Raw genomic sequence first — 18,336 nt, 5'->3', positions numbered from 1 at the left:
TGATGTCTCCAGGAACGTACAATCCACAGACTTTCACTTCATTTTGAATAGAACTTTTGCAAGAACCAGTTTTGCACTGGCAGCTCACTAAAGCTAAAGACCATAAACTCCCAAAACATCACTACCTCATTTTGATTTCAAATACAGGACAGGCAGGCACGTGTCTCCAAAATCTGCATTACCTACTTCTTTATGTATCTAGGCACTTCACTAGCATATTTCTGGTTTTGTTTTTAAAATGGCCTTGAGTGTACCAGGCAATTGAGGAGCTTTGCTTTGACCTGCTCTAACAGAAATTAGTGGTTAACTCATGCTAACTTCAATGAAAGCAAAGACAATCCTCACTAAGAAATTCAGAAAGTCCACCAAAAAACATACATCATCAGTTGTGGTTTTTACCTGGTCCTAATTCAGTCTAGAGTAGATAAAAACAGATTTAGAAGTTTTGGATTTCTCTATTGCCTATTTTCCTCCTTCAAAATAACTGTCTTTTTGGCTCCAAATTTCAGATAAAAAGGAAAAAAAGTATAATCCATCTCCTGCCCAACAAGTGCCTCCCCTACCCAAAAATCATCCACAAAACAGTTACCTTCTTAAGGCCCAAACTTAGCCCTGGACCACTCATGTACTGTTCCTTAAGAGATCACAGGACTTCTGCCTTCTATCTCATTTCTTCCACTGACTCCCTGCCTCAGCCTGAGCAGGTGACTGCAATAAGAATCATGAGACTGAGAAATTGATTTCAGGCAATGAACACACCTGCCTGAAAAGCACGGACAGCAGGACAGCCAGGGCAGAAAAGGCAGCAAGAAGACCCTAGTAACACTGGCCTGAATCAAATAAATTCAAACTATAAGCCTGTGCCTACCTTGGGATTACTAACCTCAATGCAAAATGCCAGAGCTCTGCATATACTGCCCCTTCTATCGCTCCGGCTGCCAAGCAGCAGAGAGTCTCTCACTGAACATTTCTTAGGGTAGCAGAGACATAAAAGTCTCTTTACAAAATGGGCACCAGATAACGGTTCAGGAATGCCATGATAGATTTAGTCACTCGATCATACCAGCAGTGCAAGCTCCCCTTCTGCAGGCCAGCACCGTATTGTGTACGCAGTCCTCTGAAGCGCCCAGCGAGTTCACCCAAAATAACCAGGTAGTTAATACTGAGAATTTCAGATCTTTAGGCTTGCCAAGCAGCAGGAAAAGAATCTTGCATACAACCACCAAATTACCTCTTCCTCCCTCTGTCTCTTTACAGCCCAGAGCACATTTTCACCTGCATAACCAGCACCAATAATCAGGCCAAGCAATTCAGGACTTGCTCTCTGATCTCTGTTCCACCTCAAGAAGCACTTGGCAGCATCCATTTGTCTGCCTTGATCCAACGATCTCCAGTTCTCAGGAACACAAGACAAACAGGTGCTGTTGTCCTTCTCTCAGCTGGAGGAAATTCAGAACATTTCAAGGAAACAAAGGGAGGCAACCTCCAAAGATGAAGGACTGCACCTGCCAAAGACCTCTAAGAGCATTAAGAACCAGTAAAATGTCTTTTGACCACGTCCATGTAAGATGCTTACCCTGTCAGCTGCATTCCTTTGGCTGCAAGCTGGATGAAATAAGGTTATGTTTTCTGCAAGGACACTCGTCCTCTCCCACCTTTTTCTTTCTCCATCATTTTCAAATGAATTGACACTTCATTTTACTTTCCACATACTGCAAGAGATCAGGATTACACAGCATCAGCTGAATAACATTCTGCACACACTCCCATCAGCTTCGTGTGTTCAGATGACAGTGATGGGGACTATAAAAGCACGAAGACAGATAATCACCGCTTATGTCTGCAATTATAGTTCCAATAAAGTTTCTTCACGGCTCTTTAGCATTAAAGCCTTTGGACTGGTAACTAAATTGCTTTAATTTTTTTCCTATTCTATATTTTGTTCTTTTCCTATTGTAAACACATATTTAATTGAGAAAGGAGAGAAATGCCGCTACTAAAATATCCACTGGAGATACCTACAAAACAGAGGTCCAGAAATCTAAACTGACTTCTAATAACTACAACAAAATCAAAGCCATGCTCACAAAACTTTGGGGGAATCATAACTATGGAGGACTTTCAACTATCATCTTATTTGATCTGGAAGATTAATGACACAAAGGATGTGACCAGATGAAAAAGCTGGGGGGGGAATCACACAAGATGATCACAATTCCCTCTTCACACATAAATTGCCGGGCACATCGCTTGCATAACCTGCTGCTTTGATCACAGTTCACGGGATTAGGTGAGTCAGGGATTTAAAGCACAAAGGTACTGTGACAGGAAACTCTCCAGGTGCTTTTCACCATCCACACACTGCCGGGGATCCTAGGCAGGCTAGGGCAGGAAAACCCCACTCGGCAGGCAGAAAGGGAACAGAGGCACACAATTACGGGGCAGCCCGCTACCAGTGCTGAGCATTGCAGCGGAAGCACGTCAGGACACACTCCTCATCTGTGTAAGATGGAGAAACCACCACAGCCATCCCTCCCAGCTCCAACAGGGAGGAACAACAGGCCACACAGAGAGAAATGGGTATGGTCCTGCAGCACAAAGGAAAGACCCAGCTTCCAGGAGCTGGACCACGGGGGCGGAGGAGCGTCCGGCATGGCTGAGCGCCCAGATCTGCAGGGAAGAGAGGAGCCAACGCTTATCTGGAAGCAGAGAGACTCCAGGACACCTGCAGCTTAGCATGCTTCTTCCTCTTCTCTCGTTACTGAGGGCACCAGGATCGACCCTGCATTGCAACCCGCTGCTGAGCCCATCTCAATCCACAGCCTGCCTCCCCTCTTCCCTCCCAGCGCACAAGCACTGCACCCCAGCCCCCACACTCATTTGTAACCACCATGTGACAGGCATTAGCCATAATTCATACCACAAACTACCTTTCACATGCTGTGGCCTAGCGTCCTTATCTCTCTTCCCCCTCCCCAAAGCCTTGCCACTGCTGTTCGGAAACCTCAGGACTCAACAGTTACAACCTCCGCTGTGTACCAAAGCACCAGCACTCCAGTCAGGGCCTCCCTTATGCATTTTCCAATCAAAAGTCATTAAAAACACACACACACAATAAAACCACACACAAAAAAAAACCCTCAGTTTAACCCCTCAAAGACAAGTCACATAAAGAGCTGGCAGCTCACAATACTGCTCCTGCTTCACATGCTTCCTTCCCAACGTCCAGGGATGCTGCCAACGACTCTCAGAGGCAGCCGTTCAGCGTGTGGTACCAAACCTGGGCATCGGGAAAAGGTGGTGCTCTCTGCCACGCTGCAATGCTTTGGGTAATCCCGTATTGCCCTTTTTTCCTCCAACCCTTTCCCCTCCGGGCTCAACGGCAGCATCAGTACCAGGACCATTTGGGTTCCCACATGCTACACCAAGAAAGACCAAACTCTTAGTGACAGCAACTCTGTGCTGCCTCAGGGGTCAAACCCAGCTAACAGTGGTCCTGGGACATTATCACAGCAGGTTTTACAAGGGGCTTTTGCACCAAGTAATATTTGAACAGGATAAAGTGCAAATGTTAGGTAGGCTGCAGATTCAGCAGGCCACCCACCCAGGGCTGGAGCTATAGAGCTGACCTACAAAGAGCAACTGGGGAGAAGGTGAGCTGTCTAGTACACATACATTAAAAAAAAAAAAACACCACACCACACATCGAACACCTTCTACTAGAGACTTTGAGAAGAGGGAGCCCTAGCCACAAGAAACCAACATATTTCACCATAGCTCAGCAGGGCTCGTTGTGACTCACACAAGGGCTCTCCCAGGGATGCTCAGGACATGGCAGAGAGCAACAACCTGACACCACCCAACACAATGGTCAGTAGCAGCCCCGGAACAGAAGATGGGGCAATACCCCCGCATCCTCAGAAAGTTCCTATCATATTCTACATCTCAGCACTGACTTCAGATTTCTTTTCAATGTTTTCTGTTCCCTTCCACAATTCACTGAGCACACAGCACTGCTATAGGCTCCGTAGGTCTGTCAAATACAACAACACATGTAGGCAAAATTCACCAGCAAGTAAACATCTTTATACTCATTTACAGCACTTTGCAAACTTTTGGCAAAAGGATAAATGCTCAGTGTACATATCAGGCTCTGTGCACAGCTCAGGCTTAGAGAAGGGAATAGCACTGACGCATCTCCAAACAGAAATGATTGACAATGTGGCCAAATGGAAAACTATACAGAAGTTTCACTTTTTCAGCAAGCACCTCAGAAAAATCACCAGCAACGTCCCCTTCACCAACACCTTTTTCCAGCAGTGCAATGAACAGCAAGCCTTCTGCCAGTGCTGAGGGTTTGCAGCTGATGAGCTTCTGCCACAAAACAAGCCTCCGCCTCAAGCGATACCTCTCAGTCCAGTGGGATTTACACAGACTTCGGATAAACGCTCAGCTCATTGCAACCTCTTTACACATCACACCAAAACACCCTTCAGGAAGATTCCTGAACAATGTTCATTCAGCAATTGTTATAAAAACCTCTACTGATTCTCAATCTAGCAGGCATTCTGTTTGCACTGGCATTCAAGAAGCTGAAAGTCTTACCAGACCTTCACAGTCCCTATTTTCAATAAATCAAGTTTTCAAAACACTTCCTCACCCTGTGTTCCTCACCTTCTCTTTGATGCAAAACTGACCCACAGGACAGCATAAAGATGGGCTCAGAGTCAGAAATACTGAAACACAAAACAGCACAGCACAGGTCTGGGGACACTACAGAAGAATTTCATATCCTCTGGGCAACACCAGCACTCCCTGCAACCCAGCCCACTGGAGCTACGACAGGATCCTGCCTGCATTCTCAGCCAAGGAGGCCTTGCTCCAGCCATATCTCATAGTTGTATGGTGCATACAGAGGAAAATAAAACCAACAGGACTTAAAAACTTCAAACCCTGGGAACTACTTAATTCACTAGATATTAGTTTCTTTCCCCCACCCTACCATTTTCCCTCCCACCTGCCAGGCCACCTCATTACTGTCACTCTGCATCAGCTCTTGCTACAGTAGTTTTCTTGGACCTTTGCCCCCTCAGTCAGCTTGAAACCTCTTCCCTATTGTACATCAGAGTCAATGGGAAATTAATGCAAGTCTTTGCTGGGGGGAGGGAAGGGCAGAGGGAACGACGCTTTCTGCTGCTGTCAATACTTCTTTTCCTTCACCCTTCTCACCACATACGCTTCACCAACATATTCAGAAGCCTTCAGTTGCACTTGCTGAGGTCTCTGGAACTGTTCCTCATGTGTAGAGCTGCTTAAGTCCTAGCAGGGCAGGGTCCTTCTTTATAATACAAAGTTCCCAGCAGAGTACAATCTTAATACTTCATTTAAGCCTACTCAGTCACAACAATACACCCTGCTGCAGACGTCCCGGCACAAGCAATGACCAAGCAGGGGAGAAGAGCTTCCTAACATTCTTCAGATTTTCTCTGCACTCAAAACATAAAGGAAGTATTTTCAACAGGAGAGCAGCAAAATGCCAAAGTTTAGAAGTAACTTATTAACACCGCATGCTGATCTGACTACAGAGATTCACATTAACTTTCAAATTACTCAGCAAACCACAATTTCTACAGCACTAATATCTTAAACCTTAAGCCACATTGAACACTACTCACGTCGTTCACAGAATTATTCCAGTGACTAAGGCAAACAGAATGTGTGATTGCAGGCCTAGAGACTAAATTAAGCTTAGACATTTATTTATTTATTTATTTAAGCCTGATGCTACACTGACCTTGCAATCACTTCTTTAAGGAAACAGCAGATTAATACCTTCTTGTGAATAAGAACCTCTGCTGGAGGGGGGGGAAATGAGAGAGAGATGAAACTGGCTATCTCTGAAAAAGAAGTGCTAGGACTGACCATATACAAAGTACTGTCAAATACACAAAGTAATCTTTTAATCTTTTTCTGCTACATGCTCCACAGTTCGACAAAGCATTTAATAATGTGCTTTTAGTTCGTCCTGATTCAGCAAAGCACTTACCCACATGCTTATGCCAACTTAAGTATATGCTTAAGTTCTCTCCCACAATAGGGACACAGAAGATCCAGGCCCTGCAGATGAATCATTTTCTGATACAAGCCATTTTTTCATAAGATGACTGGCTCTATTTACAGCTTCTCCTCCCTTTATAGCATGACCCAAAATGCATTTAAAGAGAACACTAAAATGCAATTGAAAAGTCAAATAACTATTAGGAACAGCAAAGACATCTATGCATGGCTTCACAAAAGAGAGGAGTTTGTACTTCTCAGCATAACATATACCTTGATCTACACACACCCTGTTACCCTGTTTCAATAGCGCTCCTCTAAAAATAAGTTACAAGTTGCCTTAATGCTCTGGATTTCACAACATTTATGAGACTATCACCAGTCAACAGACTAAAAAAAGAATCCATTAGCATTAACTGGCCTGTCACTGGCAGTGACAAATAAATGAATTTGATGGTTTTAGATCAGTCATTAGTAGACCTACCCCCAGGCTGATAAAGGCTCAGCACTTTGCAGACGACATGTACTCAATCTGGAAGCAGAGAGGAACGCACAAGGGTGTTAGCATGCTGCTCTTCCATTTCCCTAACCTCTCTCATTCTGGACCCTCTCCTGGCATATCCAAGCAGCACGGTCTCGCTGCAGAAAAGTTACCCGATAGACGTCTTTAAAAAGAATCCAACAACACAGAAAAGCACAGAGAATGTAGAATCCCCTTTACAAACAAAAACAAAAAATCCCAAGTTAGACAATGTCCAATTTTGATTTTTAGTCAGCAGTATGTCAAAGAGAAAGAAAGTACGTTAGGACTACTCTTACCATGAAAGACGACCTTAAGCAACGACAATGGAAATACACACATTTTACACAAGTACAAGAGAGTCTATGAGGATTAAGGACAACTCGAGCAATCTACCTCAGTGGTTGGGAAGAAGAAATGAATGTTTACATCTCCAAAACCAGCAAAATTACAAAAATCCAGTGCAGCTCTTGCTTCTGACGAAACTCACTGCACTCCACAGAACACTGCACAGCCACTTTTTCCCCCGGCTGCCAGCATCCGAGAAGAGAGATCATGTTCTGCCTCAAACAGATCGCAGAGAGCAAGAATCTGAGCCCAAGAATGATGGGTTTCAAAACCCTGAACCTCTACTGCCTGAGAAGACCTTAGTTGATTAGCCGAGACTCAAGACACATCAACTTTTCCAACGGACCACCCAATGCTACAGGGAGACAGATTCTTGGGGCAGCTTACCCTGGACAAGGGGCCTACTTCAAGGTTGGCTGAGCAAGATGCCCAAGCACTGGCCATCAATCACAAAACAAGATCACTCAATACCATCTGGTAAGGACTCTGTATGCAGAAGATACAGCAATATTATCAAGGTACGCATCTATACCCAATGCCAAAAGTAGGAAATACTTCCTCTCTTACTCCATCCAGACCTGCAAATGCAGGGGAATTTAAAAAGGAGGAAAAAAAAAAATAACAGGGGAAAAGGTCTGACCTTGCTACTCTTTACAGCCTGGTGGGTAAGGAAGGGTAGCAGGAAAGGAAGAACCCTGAGTTCTGCTAGCATGTTCAGTTCACATTCTTCTGAAAAAGACTTCAAAGTCCACCCAATACTTAAAATAAGATGGGCAGTAGTGGAACTAACCTGGAGGAGGTTACGGGCAGAAGCAGGGGAGGAAACAACTGTACTTTTGATTTTCAAGGCCCATCACTTGCTTTGGAATAAAATCCTTGCTATTCTGGCTCACGCTTATCAGGCAGCCATGGGATGCAGACACCCTACTCACAGTTAACTTAATTGGAATCAGACATCCAAATCCCCTGGTTAGCTTTAAAAAAAAAGATCCCAGGTTAGCCTGGGTGTTATTCCAAAAGGGCATGCCCTCCATTTACTGCTCTGGAACAGCCAGCTTCACATGGGTTTAACCAGTAGCAACTCAAATGAGAGTTGTTGACACTCTGGTTTTGCCCACGACAAAGGAACAGCTGTGCACATGCACACCTCTTACAGCCCCTGTGCCCAGGCAGACAGGAAACTAGCTACCCCACCGCCACGGGACGCCACACAGATACGCTGACTGACTGGAGCGCCGAGATGCCAGAACCGGTTATCAGCTCTGCACCGTCCTCTGTTAGAACAGAATACATCTAACAACAACATCGGTATTCAGCATCACCAACTGATTATCAGAGAAAAGGCTTCCTGCGCCAAACAAAGCCGTTTTGTGACCAAATGGTCACCAGAATGCCATACCCAACCCACACAGCCTGGATCCCATACTAAAACACGCAGTCCTGACAACAGCCACCTCTACTCTAGGTCACCAGCAGACAGGGCACCGGACATCCAGTGCACAGCCCACGCCAGCGAGCCACAGGAGCAGCTCCAGCAGCTAGCAGCAGCAGTTGGCTTGCTCTTTTTAAGAGCTGCTGAAGGGAAAGGATACAGACTGTAGTCAGCAGGTCACATACACAATACAATGCTAATGAATGCCGCCAAATGCTGCTACAAGTAGCTCCAGCTCGTTGACTTGAGGAGCAATTCCCAACTATACACATTATGCCCCTGTAGTAAGCACCAGGAAGAACAGACACCTTGGTCCTATCCTGAAGGAATCTGAGCACAAAATACAATTCAGTGGTAGCCCCACTAACTGTCAACTTTGGCTGAAGCTTCATCTGCCTCTGTTTCATACACGGCTTTGCACCACAAAGCACCCAAATTTCTACACCAGTAAGCAACACAAAGGTATTTTCATGGCCAAGGGGCTTCTTCATGGACTGAGGCTGTGTCCTTTTGCTCTTCAGGTTTGTTTTGCTTTGTTCTTTAAATAAATCCCTACGGTGGAAGGTTGAGGGAGGAAATTGCTTACATCTGAAAATATCTAATGAACACGCTAAATTTGATAAGGCTTCTCCAACCTAATATAGCAGGTAATGTCAGAACTGACAGGCTATGTATATTAAAAAGTCAAATTATTGTAGTCTTCAATATTCAAAAGGGGGTACAAAATTACTACACATACACACCCCCGTCAATGCTGCTTTTTAAGGATTTTTTAAGTCAGCAGAGTTATAAATGATCAACTGTTACAGAGCGCCTTCCAGCACTTGGAAGCAAGACAGATTTTTATCAAGAAACAGCAGCCGCGAGAAAGCATACATAGATTCCTTTCATCTTGCTGTTAGCCATATACTAGAACCTCAACAAGTTAAACCCCTGCAGCAAATTTCTTAAAACAATGGCTTCAAGTCCTCCTAGACTTCACAAGGAGAGCAGGATTACACATCATGGTGTAATCCACTGGAGGCAATCACCAATGATTTTCCGTGAGGGTCACTCTAAGAAAATCAGGGAAGAATGCTCGGCTGTTACAACCTGCCACTTCTTGCTCAGCAACCAATTTGCATCACCAGAGAGGTGTCAAATCATGGAGATGTAGTTTAAAAAGCCCAAAAGAAAGCATTTTACTGGGCTGTGGTTTGAAAGGGGAAAGCTGGCCAATTAAAGTGAATCAGAAGGGGGGAAGGAACGAGTGCAAATTACTGTGCACACACAAGTAAGCGAGTGTGACCCTGCAGACCTCAGCGAGCATGTGATCTGGCAAAGGAGGCGAACACAGTCCCAGAGCCAGCGCAGCCGCTGCCCACTGAAGAGTTAATCGTGCTGAGGCAGGTCAAAAGGGCTCCCGAAGGAAGGGGATGGATGGAGGGAAGCAAGCCATGCCAGAAGATCTGCCTGCACAAGAAGGAAGAACGAGCAGCAGCCTTGCTTCCACCCCAGCACCCAGTCACTGCCAGTATGATCACAGAAAAAAGCCCAATCCCCATTTTGCTGAACATTTCAAGAAGGAAACCTACAGGGAGGGCGAGAAAAAAAAAAAAATCTCCCCTCACACCTAGAGAGAGACAGAGACATTTCATTAAATGCCATTAATATCCACAGACCCAAGCATTAGCTAGTTAATTAGACTAAAGTACAGTCACATTTTAACGCTGAGCATTCGTTACTCAACTGGGATAAATGAACAACTGAAGTCCAAAACCTTAATTCAGTATCTAATTAAAAACCAGAAAACAAAAAATCCGGATTGTGAAATGCTGTCCAGAATAATACGTCATAATTGATGTAAAATCTGTTCTTTATTGCATCTGATTTTCTCCCATTTCCTAATAAGGCTCCTTTCAATCTTAAGTTTTTTTCATGTGCCCTGTAGAAATCCCAACACTTAAGAAAGGACAAGTGTATAAAAGCAGAAACAGACACTGCTGACCTCTCCAGAGAGAGTGAGTTCCTGCTAAGAGTGGAATCCAGCATACGTTCCATGATTTGTCCCACACTTGAAAGATGTCTGTACCAAAAAATAAAATACTAAAAAAAAACCCACCACCCTGCGTGGAGAAAAACAAAATCCCCTTTGTAAAAATGACCTGATTTTGCATTCTTTAACAGGAAAAGTTAACTCGCTAATATCCTCAGCCTAAGACATGCCCTGTTTTTTTTAACTATTACAGAAGAAATCACATGGGACAGCTTAACAACTCTGTAGTAAACATTGTAAACTTTTAGAAATAACACTGTAGAAACAGATAACTGGTAACTGAAGACAGTTTAAAATGTAAATAAACCTTTAAAAGGTATTGGGAAGGGGGAAAGAAATATCAGTCACAGCACAAGATCATCTTCATACTTTTAATTATGAAAACCCTTCAAAATTCTGGTAACTTCAAATTCTATCTTAAAGACACCATTAATGAAACAACATAATCGAGAAGCCGCAAACCCTACAAACCATAAACTCCTTACTTAGCGCAGAAGCACACCAGGCAGATACCAGATATATCCTACGAAGAAAAGAACCTCTAAATATTTGACATTAGTTTGGTTTAAAATTCTGCAAGTAGGCTATTGGGTTTTGTTCACCACCACCACCTTTTTTTCTTCTTCTTACAAAAACAAACAAAAAAATCACTAGCACCTCTTCTGCTACATGCCTAGGGTTCTTAAATTTGTTTTTCCTAAATGCATGTTTTGTACAATATTTAACATTATGGTTCCACACACTATTATACCGCTTGTTTTCATGAGGAGCTATATGCAATAAAATTTTGAGGCTTAACTTGCTCAGGTGGTCTCCTGCCACCAACTTTAAAGCACTTTTTCCTTATCCACTTGCCTCCACAATTTTGCAGCCTTGTCCTTCCATTTTTTAACAGAATACTGAAGTAACCCAAGATGATTAGAGCATACAGAAGTGACACACACCAGCTTAATTAAGCTCTTCCAACAGACTCTCAAAAACAAGAGAAGAAAAAAGTCAATTACAAAAGTTTTCTTTCAGCCTCCAGCTTTCAAAATTCAAATACAACTGACTGCACATTTGGATTTGAACTGATCTGTTGTTGGTCTTTAGGCTGTGCCTAATGAAAACAACCACTTCTATTCCATAAGCAACTCCTCCAGAAGAAATGGCACCCGGCAGCGTTTCAGAGCAAGCGTGCAGACACAAGTGCCTCTGCACATCGCCACACCGCCTTTGTCCCAACATGGAAACTGGCCATGCTATCACAAGAGTGCCCTGGAAGAAGAAGGTCACTTCTCCAGCCAGCCTGATCGGCTAAAAGACTTAAAGCTCATTGTTTCACTGTTCTTGCAAAAGAATACTCCATGGCCTGACGAGTTCAGAGCTTCATCAGAAACTTGCTATCCAAGGCTTACTGGTCTCCAAACACATCTCTCAAGTTATACAAAAGGAAATTTGCAAACAATGAAGGCAGAGATATATTCCCATCCATCACAACCACAGAACTGAAAGCTCAGTTCAAAACAAGCCTGAAGTCTGCACTTAATCCAAATGCTCTTCATAAACACCATGCAAAACATATTGCGTAAAATAGCATAACAAACGCAAGTAACGCAGCGACAGTCTCCCACCAGAACTAGAGAAGTCTCTCTGCTTTTCAGCCAGCTGCCACCGATTGGGTCTCTGCAAGGAGGCGGTTAAAACTGGAGACACGTAATATCACACAAAGCAGCTCTCCTGTAGTTTCACAGCCATACGCTGATACCCTTAAGACGCCATGCACTCTGGCTTTAAAAGCTTTCATTGCCAATTCCCTGTTTGAAACCTGAACTGCCTGGCAACAATGATTCTCTGTGTGCCTAAAATCCTATTATCGATCCTCCTACTTACCTTAGGCTGTGCTCGTCGGGGAAATGCAACTTTAGGGTCAATCTGAGGAAAAAGAAAGGGGAAATCAACAAGATTGCTTTTGTTGTCAATTTATATTATTCTGGTTTTAAGTCACTGAATTATTAATCCCTCATTTCTCAGGCTTATAATACAGCACACCAGGTCATCTAGAACTACTCTAGAATGGACGGATCGTAGCCTGGGTTTGTCTGGGGGGTTCTGGCAAGGGGAAGGAGATGGGAAGGGAGGAAAAAAAACATCTCTTCTGTACACCACCTACATCATCTTCTGGGCAACAACCCCCGCTGGTGCTCAGGGAGCTCTGTATTAGTCTCTGGGTGCTGCCTCTGACCCAAACTGCGCATTAAACACCATCTGCATGCTCTGGAGGTTGCACAGAAAGACAGCCAGCACCCCTGATCAGGATCTTAACCTGTTGGTTTTGACATCTGCACCTTCCTTCAGTTACATCTGGGGTTACCTTTTCTTTCATTTTTCTGCTTTGTTTTGTCAACTGACTAGCAACACCACACAAACAAAGAGATGCAAAACGCAAAGTCAAATTATTCACGTTTCAATTATTGTAACTAAAACATTAGAATGACTACAAGGTTATACTTCCTGACAATATGCCAACTGGATCTGTTTGCTCACCCTCAAAGAATATATCCCGGCAATGAAAGACTATGAAGGGGCGCTTATGGGAAGAAGTGGCAAGAGAGGAGAGCAAGGAACAAACAAAACATACAGGCATCTTAAACCAAAAGAAACCAAGTTCTTCAAAAAGATTTTTCCATGAAGGAGTTGCCTGAAGTATTCTTGAACGAAGCCCGCCACCAGAGACAAAAAGGAAGAAAAAAACCTCTGTTTGACCCCATGCTCCCATTTTATGATGCAGCATTGATGCCCATTGCTCTGCATAAATTAAAAAGCGTGTCCACTCTGCAATTCCAAAATGCTAATTCTGCAATTTTGAAAACAACTTCCACATGGGTCATCTTTAAAAAGTGACTCTTCTCTGTCATTCAAAAATCACTTTAAAAAAAAAAAAAACACAAAAACAAAAACAAAAAACACACCGCTGCAGATGTACAGCTGAATGCAAATAAAAATCATACCTTTTAAACAAGTGCCCAGCTTACATTATCGTCTTTAAAAGTGATTGCAATAAAATGCCTACAAGCTGTCACCTCTGTTTTTTAGCAGCATCTGCACACAGGCATGTTCTAAATAAAGAGTCTGGAAAAGGATGTTTTAAAGGACTAAATTCCACCTGAACCGCGCAGCCTGCGACTGCTTTCAGTGCCGTCTGTGGCTATGTAATAAATTGATGAAACTAATCCTGACTGTGCTCAGGTGTATTCAGAAATAGAGGCCTCCTGCAATAGTTCGCGATTGGGTTTTGTTCAGTCTTTTCCCTCCCTGCCGCAAGCTAACCCTGATTAGGAAAATGAGGTGTTTCCATTTGGTATTGTTATTCCTATGGTGATAAATATTCCCGTCACCGATCAATAGCCACGGGCCTCTCCTAAAAAGCAGTTTTACTCAATTAATTTTTCCCATTTGGACAAATCACAAACATCTGATGTGGAACCGATAAACTGATTTGTCTACATCAGACATAAACATGGTACCTTTTTTAGGACATACCTGAGAAATGAGCGATTACATGCCACTTTATTGTTCAAAAAGCATAAAAAGTAAAATTATTTATCTAGAAAGCTAACCTTTTCATAGAGATTAACATTATCTACAAACATATTCAGCACCGACTAGGCATTTGTCTACTAGGGAAATACAACAGGTACGGATTTTCCACAGCGATAACCAAAGGCAGAGGCAAGTATGCATGCTTCTACACTTGCTTCAGAAGTGAAAGTTCTCTCAAAGAACATGATTCCCACCAGAAGAACATTACTGAAAAGTCCCACTGGTAAAAAGTTGGAAGAGCCATGAAAACTCCAAAGCAACATATTAATTTCTGAAGGTCAGTTCAAAGAGCATGGAGTTCTTTGCATCACGGCGACAGCCCTTCTTAAATAACTCAAATTTCCTTCACAAAACCTTTTGGATAAACACCAGCAGTAGTTGAAGAGGAATGCTAGCAATCAATATGGCAAATCCGTACCTTTTGCATACCCCTGTCAACTATTTAAACAACAATAACAAACAAAAAAAAAAAAAGAAAAATCAAACTTCTAGCAAAAAAAAATTAGTTAGTTAGGTACAATTCTACTTACTGTATCTACAAGTCCTCTAGGAAATGACTATAATACTATTTCTGATATGAATGGCCATTACCTAAACAAAGCTTTTAACGTAACTGTAAACAAGAGCGACGTTTCCATGCCAATACCCAACCGATCTGCCTCCTGTGCTGAACGTTGAAACAGAGTCAAATGCTATGTTATACTAAAGAACAGTTACTATAATAAGTCTACAAATAAACGGCTGAAAGGGAACCTGGCTAGTTTTATGTCTTACTTTTAAGCTGCATTACTGATTTTAAGGTCAATTTCTTACTTAGATTGATTCAATCATTATCACACAATCAAAACTGAAGGCAAAATTTGTCCTGGTGAAGCTTTTCACCCCTCCCCCAGAGAAGAGCAAATTAATACATTGCAGGGACTAGACTGTGATACAGGAAAAAAGCTGGGGGAGGACCTAATTATAGTCAGAAATATGACAGGGTGTCCTCCCATGTTTTGCTTTTTGGGTTTGTTTTTCGGGGTTTTTTTTTAACCCTCGTTCATTCAAGATACTGTTTGCCTTTGTTCTTCTTATCTAAATTTATCTTTAAAAACACATAAAGAATATAGCTGGACATGAAAAGTCTGGTGAGTTTAATCTCAGGAGCAGAGTTGAATCAGTTATCTTAACATACCTGATTAAACCTAAAATCAAATTATTAAGGCATGTGAAAGCATAGGCTACATGTTCAGACAAACCCAGCAGAATTTTTAGGTCGAATTGAAATACTAGATTCCACCTGCTTCTACAAGAGCTTTGGGCTTTTTGTTTTCATGTAAATTAAACATGTAAATTAAACAAAAAAAAAAACATACACTCGTGCTCGCCCCCTGCTTCTAATTCTTCATTTAACTATAATCTCATACACACAGGCACATGCAAGTTATTCCAGCACCGAGACAGGCTTCCTCCTAACACCATGCTCATGTTAAAACAACCTTTAAGATCCAGAATATGTACTATAAAAGACAGTTACAGCAACAAACACATTCGATATGTCCAGCAAAAACTGTCTGCCAGACAGTTAAGCCAACACAATCTTTCCCTTCCCAAAACAAAACCCCCTTCGCATTGATCAGTACCAAAGCGATAATGACCTCTACCAGTGTCCTTCCCCCCCTCCCCTTCCAGGTTTGCTGAGGCTTAAAACTGCAACAAATTGGGAGGCACAAAACTTCATCCTTTTGCATGGCCTTGATAATGGGGGAAAAAACAGGGCCTAAAGCTACACACACTCGGTACCTTTTGTTTGACCCAATACTGAAAATCCCGTATCAGGTCAAGGGACAAACTCACTTGCGGATTTTTTATTTAAAAATAATTTTAAAAGGCAAATGTAACGTTTATTTAAAAAAAAAAAAACAAACCATAAACAGATCAGCTGAATCTCACGAGCATTTTCCTTACATTATCCACTGGAGACCGAGTGTAGCAAAAAGCTCTGGAGAAACAACAAACTGGGACTTGTGCTTCTCGACCACATCTACTCCCAAGCTCTCGCATAACTTTCCATAAATTAGTGTGTGCGTTTCATAAGGGCCCTGACATCGCAGGTGAGGGGGATCACTCCAAAAAATGACTTTGGGAAATGACACTTGAAGCAGATTTTATGATAACAACAGCAAGTCAATCCCCCCCATGAAACACGCACACCAATAAATAACTAATCAAAAGAAGTAGAAAGTGCCCCGCAGAAAGCATTCTGCAGCGCAACACGAAAAAAAAGTTGGATTTTTACTCTACAGTTTTTTCAATGTCACCGCTCAATAAAATATAACGCTGGGGGAGGAGCCATCGGTCGGTATGGGTAAATTTGGATTTAAAAAAAAAAAAAAAAAAGTGACCGCTTTTTGCAAGCTGAAGGCAAACTCTAGGGCGAAAAATGAAAAAAAAATAAAAAGAGGAAAACCCCAGCCCCGCAGAACCCCGGCTCAATGACAGCTTGACACCGCCCCGCAGAGCCCCGGCCGTGGCGGCTGCGGGCACGGTCCCTGTCGGGTGCCTGTCGCGGCCCCCATTGGGGTCCCTTGTCGCGGTCCCTGTCGGGTCCCTGTCGCGGTCCCTGCCGGGGTCCCTGTCGCGACCCGGCAGCCCCACGCGGGACCTACCGTCTTGGAGTCCAGCTCGTGGTGGGGCTGAGCCAGGACTTTGTCTACACTCGCCGGATCCGCGAACGTAACGAACCCGAAGCCTCTGCGAGAGACAAAGAGCGAGAGGGGCGGGGGGGGGGGGGGGGGGGAGGTGATGAGAACTAGCGACAAGGACAGAAGTCATAAAAATAAATCGCAGCTCCCCCCCCTCCTTGCCCGACGCCCCCGGCCCCGCGGGAGGCCCCGGCCCGCCGCCCCCGCACCTCTCCGCCTCCCGCTTTGTTTCCTCCTCCCGGCTGGCGGGGATGCGGCGCGGACAGACCCCCCCGCGGAGCGCCCCCGGGCCGCGCTGAGGTGAGGGGGGCCACGGCTGAGGGGGGCCGGGGCTGAGGGCTGAGGGGGGGAAACCGCCCGCCTGGGCGGCAACTCGCGAAGTTTGTCATCCCGACTCGGGTGGGCGGCGGTTTTACCTGGAGCGCTTGGTGGTGGGGTCCCGCATGACCATACACTCTCTAATTTCTCCGAATTTGCTAAAATAGTCTCTAAGGCTGTCTGCGGAGAGAGAGAGAAGCGGAGAGGCAGCGGAGGGAAGGGGGGGGGGGGGGGGGGGGGTGCGGGCAGGCCCCGGCGCGGCGGGACGCGGCCCACGCGGGGCGGGACGCGGGGGGGGGGCGGTGAGGAGAGGTGGGGGGGCGGCTGTCCGTACCTGGTGAGGTTTGCCAGCTGAGGCCGCCGATGAACATCTTGCTGGAGGGAGAGAAGAGAGCGGAGTTGAACGCCGGTGCGGGATCGGCCATTTTGACGGGGCACCTCACGGCGGCGCGGAGGGGCGCGGAGCGGAGCGGTGAGGAGCGGGGCGGGGGGGGGACGACCGGCCGGCCGGTCGTCCCCCCCCGCCCCGCTCCTCACCGCTCCGCTCCGCGCCCCGCCGCCCGCCGACTTACCCGGGGTCGTGCTGCGCCTCGCCGGGGCTCCCCGAGGTAGCCTGGCTCCCGTCCGCCTCCATGGCCGCGCGGAGCCCGCAGCGATCCGCGCCGCGCCGAGAGCGAGAGCCCCTGAGAGAACCCCCCCCGCCCGCCCAGCCCGCCCCCCCCGGCCCGGCTCGACGGCTCGGTTCAGCTCCGGTTCGTCTTTCCCCTTTCCCTTCCCCCCTCCTCCTCCCTCCGCTACCGGAGGATCTCACTGGAGAGGCGCTGGGGAAGCAGCCAGATCCGTCACACGTGGGATCGGCTTAGCTCAGCGCCGCGCCGCGCCGTCCCTCCCTCCCCCCGCCGCCGCCACCGCCACCACCATCCTCTCCTCCCTCCATCCCGCCCCCCCCTCCCCGCCCCCGCGCCACGGGGCGGGGCCCGCCGCCGTCGCGTGGCCCTGGCGTGACGTCACCGCCGCGCGCGCGCGCCCACTCCCCCCCCCCCTCCAGGCCAACACAACCCCACACACATCTTGGGGAGGGGGGGCGAGCAGCGCCGGGCACACACGCACTCGGTCCCCCGTCCCCTCCCCCCCGCCATGCGAACAGCGGGGACCACCCCCACCCCACCCCGGCCAACGGGTCCGCTGGGCTCTCACGCGTGTCCGTGGGCCCGGCCGCAGCGGCAGGGCAGTCCCCTGTAGGGGGGGGAGGTGCTGGGTGTTGAGGTGAGTCGCGGTGAGGGGGGCGCGGGCTGTGGGCTCCCCTCATCACCCCTGCCCTGCCGCCCCCTCTTACAGAGAATTCCAGGGTCCGGGA

The 18,336-nt window shown here is 45.9% G+C and overlaps 1 protein-coding gene across 9 annotated transcripts in view; it reads right to left on the bottom strand.

Moving 5' to 3' along the window:
* The window catches only part of MSI2 (musashi RNA binding protein 2), a 255,804-nt gene extending 237,935 nt beyond the window's left edge, over positions 1-17,869 (bottom strand). For 3 of the 9 annotated variants that reach the window (XM_056327727.1, XM_056327753.1, XM_056327771.1), the window contains exons 1-5: positions 17,552-17,867; positions 17,314-17,354; positions 17,078-17,159; positions 16,626-16,710; positions 12,265-12,306 (exon numbers count right to left, since the gene is read on the bottom strand). In XM_056327727.1, coding sequence (XP_056183702.1) covers positions 12,265-12,306; positions 16,626-16,710; positions 17,078-17,159; positions 17,314-17,354; positions 17,552-17,613 — 312 coding nt within the window. In that variant the 5' untranslated portion in view covers positions 17,614-17,867. Of the gene's footprint in view, positions 1-12,264; positions 12,307-14,565; positions 14,642-16,625; positions 16,711-17,077; positions 17,160-17,313; positions 17,355-17,551 lie in introns of those variants that run through there. The other 6 variants (XM_056327763.1, XM_056327807.1, XM_056327735.1 and 3 more) reach the window with 5 other exon arrangements.
* Positions 17,870-18,336: the final 467 nt, after the last annotated feature.

The sequence above is a fragment of the Falco biarmicus genome, chromosome 1, assembly GCF_023638135.1.
Source record: "Falco biarmicus isolate bFalBia1 chromosome 1, bFalBia1.pri, whole genome shotgun sequence".
In the NCBI taxonomy this organism is placed as follows: Eukaryota; Metazoa; Chordata; class Aves; order Falconiformes; family Falconidae; genus Falco; species Falco biarmicus.
The sequence above is the reverse complement of the archived record's forward strand: the minus strand, read 5'-3'. Positions and strand labels throughout refer to the sequence as shown.